Raw genomic sequence first — 13,962 nt, 5'->3', positions numbered from 1 at the left:
TAAACTGGTCAAAGCAAAGCAGCAGCATTTACACATTCACAATTGAATGGTGGGGGATGCTTGCAAAGGTAGGGATTACCGCCGATGGTTTGAGACAGAGGATCCAAACCATGCCTGATTTTTCATTCTGTATTTAAGTGAATCACAGACAGTATTATAGCACTGCATTTGCGGTTTAGTTTTCCAAGTATCTGCAATTTTGGAATGACTCTGCATGTCTAAAATCATGGCTACATTGATTTGCATTTTATTCGTATAACAAAACTTTCTCACAGTATGTACATTCACAACATGTAAACTAGCTCTGATCAGTTCAATTTAAATAGAATGATTCTAGATTAATCTGTGGTAAACTTCATACATTTGCCAGCCTTAAATCTTTTAAGAACACACGGGTCTGTTCTGAAATAAATCTCACTGAAGACTCCAGTTCATTTGGTACCAGCAACCACAGACACACCCCTAGATTTCAATGTGAAATCTTAGCTTCTTCAATAAAGGTAGCCATTTTAATATCTCGCTCAGACAGACCTCCACAGTCATGTGTGCTCAGTGTTATGTGGACCTGTGAAAACAAAATGTTTCTGGTAATAAGATTACTGTTTCTTTATCTTTCCTAGTTTAGAGACTCCTATCTAGTCTGTGCACTAATCAAAAACTTGGCGAGAATTACCTTCAAAAGTGTGAACTCAATCCCTGCAGTGTGGAAAAGGACATTCAGCCCATCGAGTTCACACCAGCCATCATCAGAGGAGTATCCCACCCAGACACACCTGCCTCAACCCTATATTTTCCATGGCTAACCCGCCAGCCTGCACATCCCTGGACCTTATGGACAATTTAGCATAGTCAATCTACATAACCTGCACATTTGGAAACCACAGCACCTGAAGGAAACCTGCATGGACAAGGGGAGAAAATGAAAAATCCACAGTCACCTAAGGGTAGAATCACTGAGAGGCAGCAGTGCTGACCACTGAGCCACGCAAATCAATGATCATAGATACTGTGATATTGAAAAACTGGTCCTAACTGGCCCATTCCCATTTGGTGGGTTAGGTTAAAATTGGGGCTGATTCTAACACAGAAATTGACTTCACTGATCAGTGTGCAGTAAGTGCACAAAAAACAATGCCAACTGTGATTGCATTTACACCCTATTTTAACTAAAATCAAGGATTCTGAGGGGGTCATCCACTGTGCTCCTTGCGGGGGGTACTTTCACCTTGCAAGAGTCACAACCCACTGCAGAAACCTGAGCATAAAATCTCAGCTTGAGCTCTGAGTGCAGTACTACACAGTCAGAAGTGGTATCTTTCAAATGATACATTATCAGAGGCCCTATAAGCACTCCCATCTGAATGCAAAAGATCTTGAGACACTATTATGAAGATGAATAAGGGTATAGTCTGCCAAGGTGCAGTGGGGAAAGACCAACATCTAATGTCTTTCTTCCAAAGTACAACAGGAGTCCGTTCAGTTACCTCATAACTGCCTATTGGTTATTTGTAAGTATAGAAAAAGCCAAACCCCAAATGTTCATTTTATTGTCTGTAAGGCAGTAAAGGTCTAAATGGTTTTATTAAACTATGTACATAAAGAGTTTCTTTTTATAAAATATATTTTTGCAATATTTAAAAAAGGGCATTCCTCAGGTACTTTCACTCTCCAACATCTCTGGATCAAATTAAATGGAGGATCATTACCTTCTGCTTGTGGGAGCTTTCTGTAATTGCTATGTCACAGTGATAGAATTTGTTAAAAGGTCTTGGCTCCAAAGCATTTTGATATGTCCCATGGTTTTGAAAGATGCTATATAAATGCAGGTTCTTACTTTACCTTGTTATAAACGTTGAACCACTCTGGGTGATGATCCATTTTTTCTGCTTGTAGTGCCACTTTGGTCATGAAACCAAAGGCCTATTGGTAAAACAAAATATAGGAAAATATAGATTTGCTGCAAAAAAAAAATGCATTTTGTCTGTTTTCTTTATTTAAAAAAATAAAGCAGAGAAACCACTGGAAATTCTGACCTGGTTAAAGTTTTTAAAGATAAACTCTTTATAAATGGCATCTCTTCCTTCGACATCAGACCAACCCACTGCTTGAAGGTTGGGAAGAAGTTGCTCTCGTTGTTCAGCACTCAGTCTGTGGGCCTTTCCTGCCTAACAAGCCAAAAATAGGTCTTTAGATTCCAGTAACATCAGTACAGACCGTTCCCGGTTTGTAAACGATCTTCATTCAAGTCTGTTTGTACGCAAGTTGGTACACAATGCATGACAATGAAAAATAGGTGTCTGGAAGGACAAGGAAATGCTGCAGGTCAGATCCTTAAAACTACTTCCCAGTATGGGATCATGTTTCTAAGTGTGAACATTAATAAATTGGGATCCTCTGTATTAAAATAACTCCTGTCTGCCGTATTTACTTGCAGAACACTGACCAAACATTTAATCCAGCAGTTGTAGAGTTTACCTCAATGTCCTATCTTACCTCTCCACCTGATTACTAAGCAAAAAAAAAAAGTCATAAGTAATGTGTCTAATACTGAAGATATAACCACTGTCCACTGTCGTAAAAGCCTACTGGTTCATTAACATCCATTAGGGAAGGAAATCCGATGTCCTTACCCAATCTGATCGACATGTGAATGATGGCTCACTAACTTGGTAGAGTTTTGTTTGAGAATGTGACCAAGAAGAGACAGGAGGATAGAGCAATAGACATTGTCTACATACTTTAGCAAGGCCCTCGACAAGGTTCCTCGTGGTACTGGTTAGTAAAGTTAGGTCACCTGGGATCCAGGGAGAGCTACAAAAATTTGCTTGATGGTAGGAAACAGGGAGAGTTGACATTTTTAAAAATTATTCATGGGAAGAGGGTGTTGCTGGCCCAGCAGTATTTATTGCCCAGAGCGCAGTTATGAGTCAACCACATTGCTGTGGGTCTGGAGTCACATGTAGGCCCAGACTGGGTAAGGATGGTAGTTTCCTTCCCTAAAAGGACATTAGTGATTCAGATAAAAGCAAATTACTGCAGATGCGGAAGCTTTGACAAAGGGTCAGATAGACTCAAAACGTCAGCTCTTTTCTCTTCTTACAGATGCTGCCAGACCTGCTGAGATTTTCCAGCATTTTCTCTTTTGGTTAGATGATTCAGATGTTTTTTCCCCTGACAATTGACAATGGATTCATAGTCTTCATTAAACTCCTAATTCCAGATTTTTATTGGATTCAAATTCTATCTGCCATGGCAGAATTCAAACCCAGGGCTGGGCTTCTATATTAACAGTCCACTAATAACACCACTTGCCACCACCATCCCTAAGGACCATAAATGGAGTTTAATTTAGGTAAATGAGAGATGTTGCATTTTGGTAAGACCGGGGTAGGACTTATACAGCTTATCGTAAAGCCCTGGGGAGTGTGGTTGAACAGAGAGACCTAGGGTTCAGGTATATAGTTCATTGAAAGCGGCAAGGCAGATAGGGTGGTGAGTACCACGGCTCAGAGCCAGTGTCACTACCACTACACCAGTGTCTCCCCCAAGTAGCATTCTATCATTTCAGTGTGTGGCCCCCTACCCCGCTCAAGGGGGTCCCCATGCTTCCCCATGAGCCTCCCGCCGTTGAACGAAATGGTCGAATTAAAATCAGTTGCTTTGGAAACGTTGCCCCAAACCCTTTGGAGCTCCCACCTCCTGAATCTGGGGAGGGGGGGGATCTTTGCTGCAGCCAAGGAACGCGAATGTAGAGAGTCTCATTAACGTTTGACTAAAACAAACAAGAGACAGGTCCCGTTTCCCTGGTCATTACCCTCTTCACCTTGTTGTAGAAAGAAGCCAGCAAATGGCCGTATCGGTCAGAGAGAATCGCTGCTGGAAGATCAGAAAGACAGACAGACATTGACAAGTAATACATCACCCCTCACTGCTACTCCCCCACTCAGTGAACATCCCGTACAGTCTGTCGTTTCAAATAAGACAATGAATATAGCGCAGCTCCAAACACAAACAATATTTATTCCAAACCTCAATCTCAAATTACAGCTCATCTCTGAAATGAACACTAATTTCCTTTCCGAAACAGAGATTTAAATTAAAGGGCCAAGTTACCAAATTAATGCTTGGGTTTCAACAATGAATGACTAATCTTAAATTTAACCGACACGTTTCTTCAAAAAATGCTTTTGTTCGGAGATGCACATACGTTTGTTCACCAAACCCAGACAATTTAAAGAAAAAACTAAAATAAGACAATTAATTACACTGAGATTACGTACCATTTGGCAATGATCAAGATTTGAACACCACCCCCTGAACTCAGACCCTGCACAATGTGACAACAAACTGCTCACTCCCACTCTCTATAAACACAATCTGTAAAAGCTAAGACCTGTGCAAGGTGGCAGGAATAAAGGCCAGAGCTGAGGCAGCAACAGGTGAGGGAGCACAGTAATAATAAATAAATAAATGCAAGAGAAACTACCCATTTCAAGATTTAATTGCAGACGCTGAATTACACCGTGATGTTTGCCTGACTGGCTGTTTTGCGTTTCCTTTTCAGCACTATTTCAGGCTACCTAAAGTCGGGTCCTTGCTGGAGAGGAGGCAGGTCTCATGCAATGAACTTTATGTCAGTAAGATGTGATCGGCTGCTGTTTTGCCTGAATTTAGTTTGCTCTTGAGTCAGATTGGCTCTATTCAGAGTTCAGGCACGGCGCTTCTGTCTGTTTACGTTCCTGTTCATTGCAACCAGCATTTTGCCAGAAATAGCTCCAAACGATTTCGCAAGAAACGCTTCGTTTGAGTCAATCCTGACAATATGCACGGCAACTTTCAAAAGCTGCAAGGGAATGGGGGCACCCGAGGGAGGTGTGTGTTTGAGGTGTGCTTTCGGATATGATGGTTAGATGGGCTGATGTGGAAGAGTTTATAACAAACAGGGAGTCAGGAGAAACTCAGCAGATTTGGCAGCGTCTGTGCAGAGAGAGAGAGAGTTAAAGTGAGTATTCAGTTTTCAGTTGCTAGGTCTGGCCCCTTCAGCACAGTAGCAATGTCATTCTGCCACAATGGAGAGGTAAAGTCACTATAGTCCCAGTCTTATGGAGAGAGAGAGAAAGAAAGAGACAACTGACAGTGGTTTATCCTGAGGCTCGGGGATTTCCTTCTCTAAACTGCATTAGTGAACTGGGTGGGTATTTGTGAGAGGGATCATAAGACTTACAATTGGAGACTTTTAACAGAAGTTTAAACTCCACCGTGGTGGGATTTGAACCTGGGTCCTCCAGGTATTCTGTGGGTCTCTGAATTACTAATCTGGCGACCATGCCATGACCTTTCCTTGTTAATCATGAGCAAGACTATTATTAGGGAGAACAGGTGAGGCTGTGATACATTCCAAGTATGATAACAACAGATTGTTAACAAGAAAGTTAACGTTCTGAAGGCAATCCTGATGAAATGACAGAAAATCAGATCTCACTTCAGTAAAACTGCTACAGCTGGGCATTGGAAAGTCCGTCAGAGTGCGGATGTTCAACCCTCTCAATAAAAGTCAGCCTACGTGGCAATTTGAAACCTCAGTAGAGCAGTCAACACCTTGATTCTGTGTGGTGACCATGACTGACCAGATCTATCATCGCAACAAGGCATACACATGTACAGTTAGAGAGGCTGTATCAGAAGGAAGAAACGACCTCACCGTTTGCATGGAGTGCAGAACGATTATCAGTTTCAGAGGCTCACTGTTTCCTCACAGCAGAGATAGATTGGCAACAACACTCATTGGAGAAGGCACATCACCCGAGGAATCAGCAGATACCCGAGGAACAGCCAATGCCAACACACAGACATTCCAGTAGGGTTCCTGCAGGATTTAACTATGTGTGCCAGGCAGGTGCAAAGACTGATGAAAATAGAACTGGCTAAAGTTAACATAGTCTTAATAAATGATAACTTTCTTTGTGACCATGTGGATTGGGAATGTGTGTAACTGTAAATAGCGAACATTTTTTTTGTTTTCTGAAAAAGTGCATGTTTGGAGAAGTACAGTTCAAAGATCATAGAATTCCTGCAGTATGGAAACAGGCCCTTCAACCCAACACAGAATCCCGACAGTATGGAAACAGGCCCTTCAACCCAACATAGAATTCCTACAGTATGGAAACAGGCCCTTCAACCCAACATAGAATCCCTACAGTATGGAAACAGGCCCTTCAACCCAACATAGAATCCCTACAGTATGGAAACAGGCCCTTCAACCCAACATAGAATCCCTGCAGTATGGAAACAGGCCCTTCAACCCAACACAGAATCCCTACAGTATGGAAACAGGCCCTTCGACCTAACAAGTCCCCAGCACCCCTCTGAAGTGGAACGCACCCAGACCTATATTTACCCTACTCTATATTTACCCTTGACTAATGCATCTAACCCACACATCCCTGATCACTATGGGCAATTTAGCATAGTCAATTAACCTAATCTGCACACCTTTGGATTGTGGGAGGAAACTGGAGCAAACCCACGCAGACACAGGGAGAATGTGCAAACTCCACACGGTCACCCGAGGCAGGAATTGAACGTGAGTCCCTGGTGCTGTGAGGCAGCAGTGCTAACCACTGAGCCACCACACTGCCTGAGTTATACACAGTGTACTAGTTCACTTACTGTAGTCATGTGACCTCTATCTCTGCTATAAGTGTCTCTGCAGACTAAAATGGCAGTAACTAAAATGCATATCACTTGAAACACAATTGAGGGAGGGAAATATGGTTCACATTTATTCACTGTATTTGCCTGAACAATTATTCAGAAATCAAAGACTTTAAATGAACAAGCAAGCAAAACATTTGCAAAGCAAAACAGAATAATTCTGAAGTGAATAGTAACATCCTTGGACAAGTGGATCATAAAATATCTGAAGGATAGTGTTCATTCATTTCAATTTATTGGTTGATGCTTTGAATTGAGAGACAGTGTTCTATAACTTATTGTTGATGTGGTTAAAAGTTTTGCACTGGTGGTAGATGTCTGGGTCACTGACTTTCTAACTGAGAGACAGTTTGTTTCCATTGAGTGTAATCCCAGAAAATGCTGCAGACAGACTGTGGTTCACCGCACAGTAACGTGCCAACTTCGGCCACACGAGGGCAGTGTTGCCTGAGTTATTGATCCCAATTTTAAATGTGGTTAGAGATTGGTTTTTGGCCATTTATCTGATATCTATGTGGTCCACTTTATTCAGTACTGTTACAAACACCATTCACAAAACACAAATTAGGAGTCTGTTGGACTACTGCTCACTTGCCTGGATGAGGCAATATTAGGGCAAAAGCAGCAGATTGGCACTAAGTCATGGCACTTTTTGAAGAGCTGGTGCAGGTACAATGGATCAAATGGCTTCCTAATCCACCATAAAACATCCACAAACACTCAAAACCCAACACCATCCAGGACAGAAGTCAGAATTCCCCAAAGTTTATAAAGTCTTTGCATAGACTGACACTAGTCCTGAGGTGACAGACCCTGAGCTGGTTCAGTTTAACTGTGACTGTAGCTCCCCAATCATAACTCTATTCATTTATACACATGTACTGTAATCTTGATTAGGGTGGCATGGTGGCTCAGTGGTTAGCACTGCTGCCTCCCAGCACCAGGGATCCAGGTTCAAATCCACCCTCAGGTGACTGCCTGTGTGGAGGTTGCACATTCTCCCCATGTCTGCGTGGGTTTCCTCCCACAATCCAAAGATATGCAGGTTAGGTGAATGGTCTGTGCTAAATTGCCCATAATGTTCAGGAATGTGTAGGTTAGGTGCATTAGTCTGGGGTAAATATAGAGGTTTAGGGGTCTGGGTGTGTTTCTCTTTGGAGGGTTGGTGTGGACTTGCTGGGCTGAAGGGCCTGTTCCCAAACTGTAGGGATTCTATTCCTTCCTCTCTTACTCTGAGTCCACTGACTGACTCACTGTTCACTCTATTGTGGTGCTGTCTGCCTCTCACAGCAAGTTAAACACCCTGGAATTATTTTCTGGTTTTCTCTCCTGGTTCCCATGTCACTACTGGGTTTATTTAAACCCTTACCAACAGCATGAGCGGAATAGCGCACAAGCAACTCAGTCCAGGCTCTGTTCAGACGCAATCTGAATATTTTACCAGGTGCTACAGAAGCTGCCCCAACGTGAACCTCCCTGGTATGGATTGAAAATGAGGTTCTGCTTTACTCTTGATGTAACTGACCTCCTTACAGAAACCAAGGAATTTAAACGCACAAATTGAAACCCCACTTCCACCGATTTCTCAAATTGTTAACTAAACGGACAAGAATGTTAGGATGATCACACATGGATCTCATTTGAGAACAATGATAAAGGATAGTGCTTTTGGCGTCTTGTGGTGCATTGGAAGTGTCGCCATCCCTGGACGGGGAATTCAGGGATCAAGTCCCCATCTGCTCCAGAGGTGTGTAATAACAACTCTAAACAGGTTTGTTGGAAGCAATAGATTAAATATAGTGTAGAAAATTGAAAGAATAGTGTCAGGGATTTTGTGGGGTGCATTGGTACATAAATACCTTTGAGTTCGGAGGCCCATATTGAAATCCCATTTATGCCAAAGATAGGTCCTAACATCTCTGAACATCCTTACTGTGGCTGGAGTGATTGCAGCAAGCAAATATATTTCATCTACTTTAGTAAACTTCATTGTAATTGCTCTGATAGCTCTTATTGAGTACCTGTTTTGTACAGAGAAAGCACTCCCAGACTGGGCGTGCTCAGCTGTCGGCAAGGATATTCCTTAGTTATGTTCTCTCATGGCTTTCCCATTTCCAGTTGGCCAGTTTCCTGAAGCTTTTGTTTCTGGTTGCAGCCTTCACTTTTACTTTGAAGAGTCAGGTGTGATAGGAGTCAGTAATGGTGTGTGTTTTGTGGAACTAACCATGACCAACTCTTAGTTAAGGTTGAGTGCTGCCACAAATCCTCTTTTCCATGTAGGGTTTAAGGGTGTGTAGTTAACAGCAGCAGGGAATTAACCAGCAGTGAGTCTTCACAAGAAGAGGCACTTGCCTCAATTCCAAGTTACAGTCTATTGCACAACAGCTGCAAGTTATTGCTTGTTAGATATAATTGCTAAGACAATGAGGAACCAGGGTTGACATATCTATCGCTATTGGCATCTTGAGTTTGATGATTCTTTGCCCCACTCAAAACTATGTGACTTCGTCAGACTGGGTGAACCTGAATGCAGTCTCTAATATTAACTCTTTCAGAATAATTGCTTTATAAAATGTAAAATCGCCATAGTCCTATCTGATGATAGGGGCTGCTCTGCCATTACAGAGAGAGATGATTGATGATGATTTAACCTGAGTGTCACTGCACCTCAGGCGAGGGGAGAAGTTGAGGAGGAGAGTCCCTCAAGGTAACTATTCCCTTATGGAACAAGAGAGAAAAATGCTGATTAATAACAAAACAGGAGGATATGCACAGTAGGAAAAGCATAAAGGAAAAACAGTGATTGCTGTATTTATTGCGAGTATTTGTCCATGGGTAGTGCTTTGAAAACTAGCTCAGTATATCACTGTGTTTGTTGTGAACCAGTCCCATATAAAGTTAAAAATTACACAACACCAGGTTATAGTCCAACAGGTTAATTTGGAAGCACTAGTTTTCGGAGCGCTGCTCCTTCAGTAGGTGGTGGTTTACCTGATGAAGGAGCAGTGCTTCAAAAGCAAGTGCTTCCAAATAAACCTGTTGAACTGTAACCTGGTGTTGTGTGATTTTTAATGTTGTCTACCCCAGTCTAACACCAGTGTCTCCAAATCAGTCCCATATAATATGCTGAGTTGTAACATGGACTAGACTTATTTTTAAAAAAAGAAACTCCGAACCCAGCCCATCTTACAACATTAAAGGTGATTTTTATTTTTGGGCACTTATTTCTCGCCTCCAGAAGCAAACCATCTTTCCTCATAAGCTCATTTTATCTACTTTGAGATCTTATTCTTTTGAAAATCGACTTTAGATCCTTTTGGTGGGTACCTTTTTGCTCAGGGCACAATTGTCTGAACACAAAAGAGAAGCCATCTCTGTGTTGGGTCAATGATTTGTAAAGTTGACTGTTTTGTGTAGCCTTAGATCATCGCCTTTCAGACTGTGTTAGTGTCCATGGTGAATTGAAATGGGAATCTATTTGACTTTGTCCAGCTCTGTTGTTCTTATCTCTGACCAGCAGATGGCAGGAGGAGCCCACATTGATGCAAAGTACTGGCATGGAGACTTAAACCATTTTAATAGCTTTAATATTTTTAATATTGTTAAGGTTTAACGTGCATTTGTTATCAATCTTACTTTGTGTTTTTTTGATTTACTGGAAGAAAAAAATACTGTCTAATGAAAAGGTATTGAAACACACAACACACAATAACTTGCTTGAAATAATTTTCCATTGCATCATTTTGCTTTATTTAATAACTCTTGCTGAATGGAAGTCTTGTTTATTTTAAGTTAAACTGATCTTACAGCTTTAGGAGAGGAGACCTGGATGAATGATCTACTGCTTTACTGCACTGCACCTCAGCCTGGTGATAATGCGGTGGGTATTGACTAAGAGTAAACCACACGTTTCTCACCTGCCCACTCTCTGCAGCGAGAGGAAGAGACAGGAATGCAAAAGGAGGGACACTCCAGCCAGGAAATGTGGTTGAAAAGGAACTGGAAAGGGGAGAACTTTAATTTTCCACATCTTTTTGTGTTTTCTGCATCATGCTGTTTATGAATCAGGCCCATATTTGAAGACCAGACAAGGGAATGGGGGGGTGGGGGTGGGGGGTCAGCTCAGATGTTAAGTAGTGGAGCGCTTTCTGTATCTTTATGAATCAATGAAAAACAAAGCCACACATTATTAAAGACATTAACAGATTGGACAAAAGAATTGGTGTGCTAAACACCAACAACGACGATTTTTTAAAGGTTGTGAACTATCTCTTAAGAGGCTCTCATTGACACGTACAGGGGCTTGACAGGGTCAATCTGAGATGACGTTTCTTCTCATGTGAGAGGCTAAGACCAGAGGGTATGATAAAGTGTTTACAGGCACACTGTCAGAGTAAACAGCTCCAGTTTAAGACTTGAGATGACAGGAATGTCTTCCCTCAGAGGATTGTGGGTCTTTGGAACTTCATGCCACAGAGAGCTGTGGGGGCAGAGTCTTTGTATATATTTAAGGCTGAGGTAGATTCTTGATCAGTCAGGGAGTCAAGGGTTATAGAGAATGAGTAGGAAAATGAACATGAATGTTGGATCAGCCACGTTCCTGTTGAACAGCAGGGCAAGGTGGAGGACCCCAATGGTCTACTCCTGTTCTGGTCTCCCATGATGCTTTGCAGGGTGCCTGAAACCAAACATCTGGCTTCAGCTGAAGCTGATCTTTTTGTTTTAATTTATTTATGAAATTAGGGTGTCACTGGCTCGAGCAGCATTTATTGTCCATCCATAATTTGCCCAGAGGGCAGTTTAGAGACAACCACATGTAGGCCAGACCAGGTAAAGATGGCAGTTTCCTTCCTTAAAGGACATTAGTGAACCAGATGGGTTTTCCAACAATCGACATCATTAGACTCTTAATTAGACATCATCCTGGTCATCATTAGACTCTTAATTCCAGATTTTTATTGGTAGGTTTCGAATCCGTGTCCCCAGAACATCACCTGGCTCTCCGGAATAACAGTCCAGCGATAATACCACCAGGTCATTGCCTCCTCTTGAGGAGAGATGGGGCAGGTGAGTCCAAAGCACAGTCTAGGAGGTAGCTTTTAAAGAAACATTTAAAAGGAGAAAGGGGTGAGGTTTAGGGTCCAGGATGGAGCAAGGGGAATTAGGGGGTTGTGCAAAAGGCAAGAGGAGTTTGAGGTGGGGAAGGGTTGAGGATTTGAGCAGGGATAAATACTGACAATATCTGCTCCTTTCAGACAGTTTGACCACTGACTGTGCCTGTGATCAGAAACCATTCTGTCCCTGTTAGACCTGAAACAATGCAGTCAATTCCAAGCCTCATCTTTCTCTTCAGAAATATTTATCTACAATATTAAATAAACACGGCATTCAGAATGTAATCTGAGGTAACAAATGAACAAATATTTAACAATGTGCTTTCCACGCAGTCCTCAAAAACCATTGACAATTGCAGCTCTGAGCTGTTCACCCCCTGTCTCTTTGCAAAGACTGCTTGCTGCAGCAATTCTGGACTGCTCCCTGTATCCCTCTGTATTTCTCTGTACAAAATATCTTTTTTTCTATCTCAAAAACAGGCCTTCTCCCTGTTCCCATTGTTGTAGCAGCCCCCACTCTGAGCCGTTAGCTGTGGGCAGAAACTCTGTGGTGTCTGAGGGAGGGAGCAGGGCACCTCTCAGAGTGTTTGGGGGGGGTCTGCAGACAGCTGGCTGTGTGCTGCTGAAGTGGGCTGAGTGAGATGTAGTGGCTCCTCTTTAATTCCACTCAGACCGTGGACACAGATTTATTTCACAAAGCTTCGGATCATAAATCAAAAGGATTGCATTTCTATAGCTGCCTTTGCAACCCCAGAATATCCCATAGAAATATGGAAATTAGGGGCAGGAGGAGGCCATTTGGCCCTTTGCACCTGCTGTGCCATTCAATATAAACATGGGGGAATTATCAAACTCAGTTCCCACTTTCTCTCCATATCCTTCGATTCCTTTAGCCCTAAGACCCATGTCTAACTCCTTGAAAACATTCAATGTTTTGGCCTTAACTATTTTCTGTGGCAGAGAATTCCACAGGCTCCCCGCTCTTTGGACGAAGAAATTTCTCTTTATCTCAGTTCTCGGTAATCAAACCTATATCCTGAGACCGTGGCCCCTGGTCCTGCACTCCCTGGTCCTCCCTGTGCCTACCCTGTCTCATCCTGTTAGTCCCAGAAGTGATCTACAAGCCAACGATGAACATCTGAAGAAGTAAAATGGCACGTGTGACCACCACGGTGGGTGATTCAGAGCATATCCAGAGAGACATGTTCAATTCAAAATGGATGCCACACCAATAACTGTACTTCTGTAGTGTTGTTTGAAGTCATAAAAGTTCACAAGAGTCTACAGGGGTGTCATAAAAAAAAAAGATGACACCTAGTTTCTGGGAATGAATAGTGTCGATGACCAGTTATCACAAAAAGTGAATAGGAGTTGGTCAAATGGATGGCTTTGAAATTGGGTCTTAAAAGTGTCAAGATTCAGGGAGAGAATTTTAGACCTGGGGCTCCAGGCTACTAAAGACAATGATGGGATATCAAACACAATGAATAAACAGAGATGAGGGGCAGAAATGGAAAGTGCTGGAGAAACTCAGCAGATCTGGTAGTATCTGTGGAGAGAGAAACAGTTAGCATTTCGGGGTTAGTGACCCTTCTTTGGAACTGAAACGTTAGCTCTGTTTCTCTCTGTCTGTCCACAGATGCTGCCAGACCTGCTGAGTTTCTTCAGCAATTTCTGTTTTTTGTTCTGGATTTCCAGCATCCACAGTTCTTTGTTTTGATGGAGAGATGAGGGTTTTAGGGCAGTCTTTGTGCTGGAGGGAGTTACAGACATCAAGAGGTTTGGAGCTGTGAGGACAAAGGTAATTGAGAATTTTCAACGAAAAGTAATGGGGTCTAGTGTTGTCCAGTGAGGAACAGCAGGCAGCACCCCAGTACAAGTCTCCATTGACGAGAGAGAGAGAAGGAGGAAGGCCTTCTCTCAGATGGCAGTGAATCTGTGAAATTCTTTACTGAGGAAGGCTCTCAAGGCAGGGTTGTTAACGATAAACAAGGCTGAGGGAGCTAGATTTTTGATCAGTAAAGGAATCAGGAGTTATGGGGGATAGGCAGGAAGTGGAGATGAGGATATGAGTTAAACCACAATCTGATTGAATTGTGGAGCAGGTTTGATGAGCCAAATGCTATGCTTTTAC

The 13,962-nt window shown here is 42.4% G+C and overlaps 1 protein-coding gene across 1 annotated transcript; it reads right to left on the bottom strand.

Annotated features, from left to right (window-relative positions):
- Positions 1 to 231: 231 nt before the first annotated feature.
- Positions 232 to 4,397, bottom strand: pcbd1 (pterin-4 alpha-carbinolamine dehydratase/dimerization cofactor of hepatocyte nuclear factor 1 alpha). The gene is made up of 4 exons (XM_072583549.1): positions 4,281 to 4,397; positions 2,034 to 2,165; positions 1,840 to 1,920; positions 232 to 565 (listed from the first exon to the last, which is right to left on the bottom strand). The coding sequence occupies exons 1-4, from the start codon at positions 4,281 to 4,283 to the stop codon at positions 470 to 472; spliced, it is 312 nt and encodes a 103-aa protein (XP_072439650.1). The 5' UTR covers positions 4,284 to 4,397; the 3' UTR covers positions 232 to 469.
- Between the last annotated feature and the right edge of the window lie 9,565 nt (positions 4,398 to 13,962).

The sequence above is a fragment of the Chiloscyllium punctatum genome, chromosome 13, assembly GCF_047496795.1.
Source record: "Chiloscyllium punctatum isolate Juve2018m chromosome 13, sChiPun1.3, whole genome shotgun sequence".
Classification (NCBI taxonomy): domain Eukaryota; kingdom Metazoa; phylum Chordata; class Chondrichthyes; order Orectolobiformes; family Hemiscylliidae; genus Chiloscyllium; species Chiloscyllium punctatum.
The sequence above is the reverse complement of the archived record's forward strand: the minus strand, read 5'-3'. Positions and strand labels throughout refer to the sequence as shown.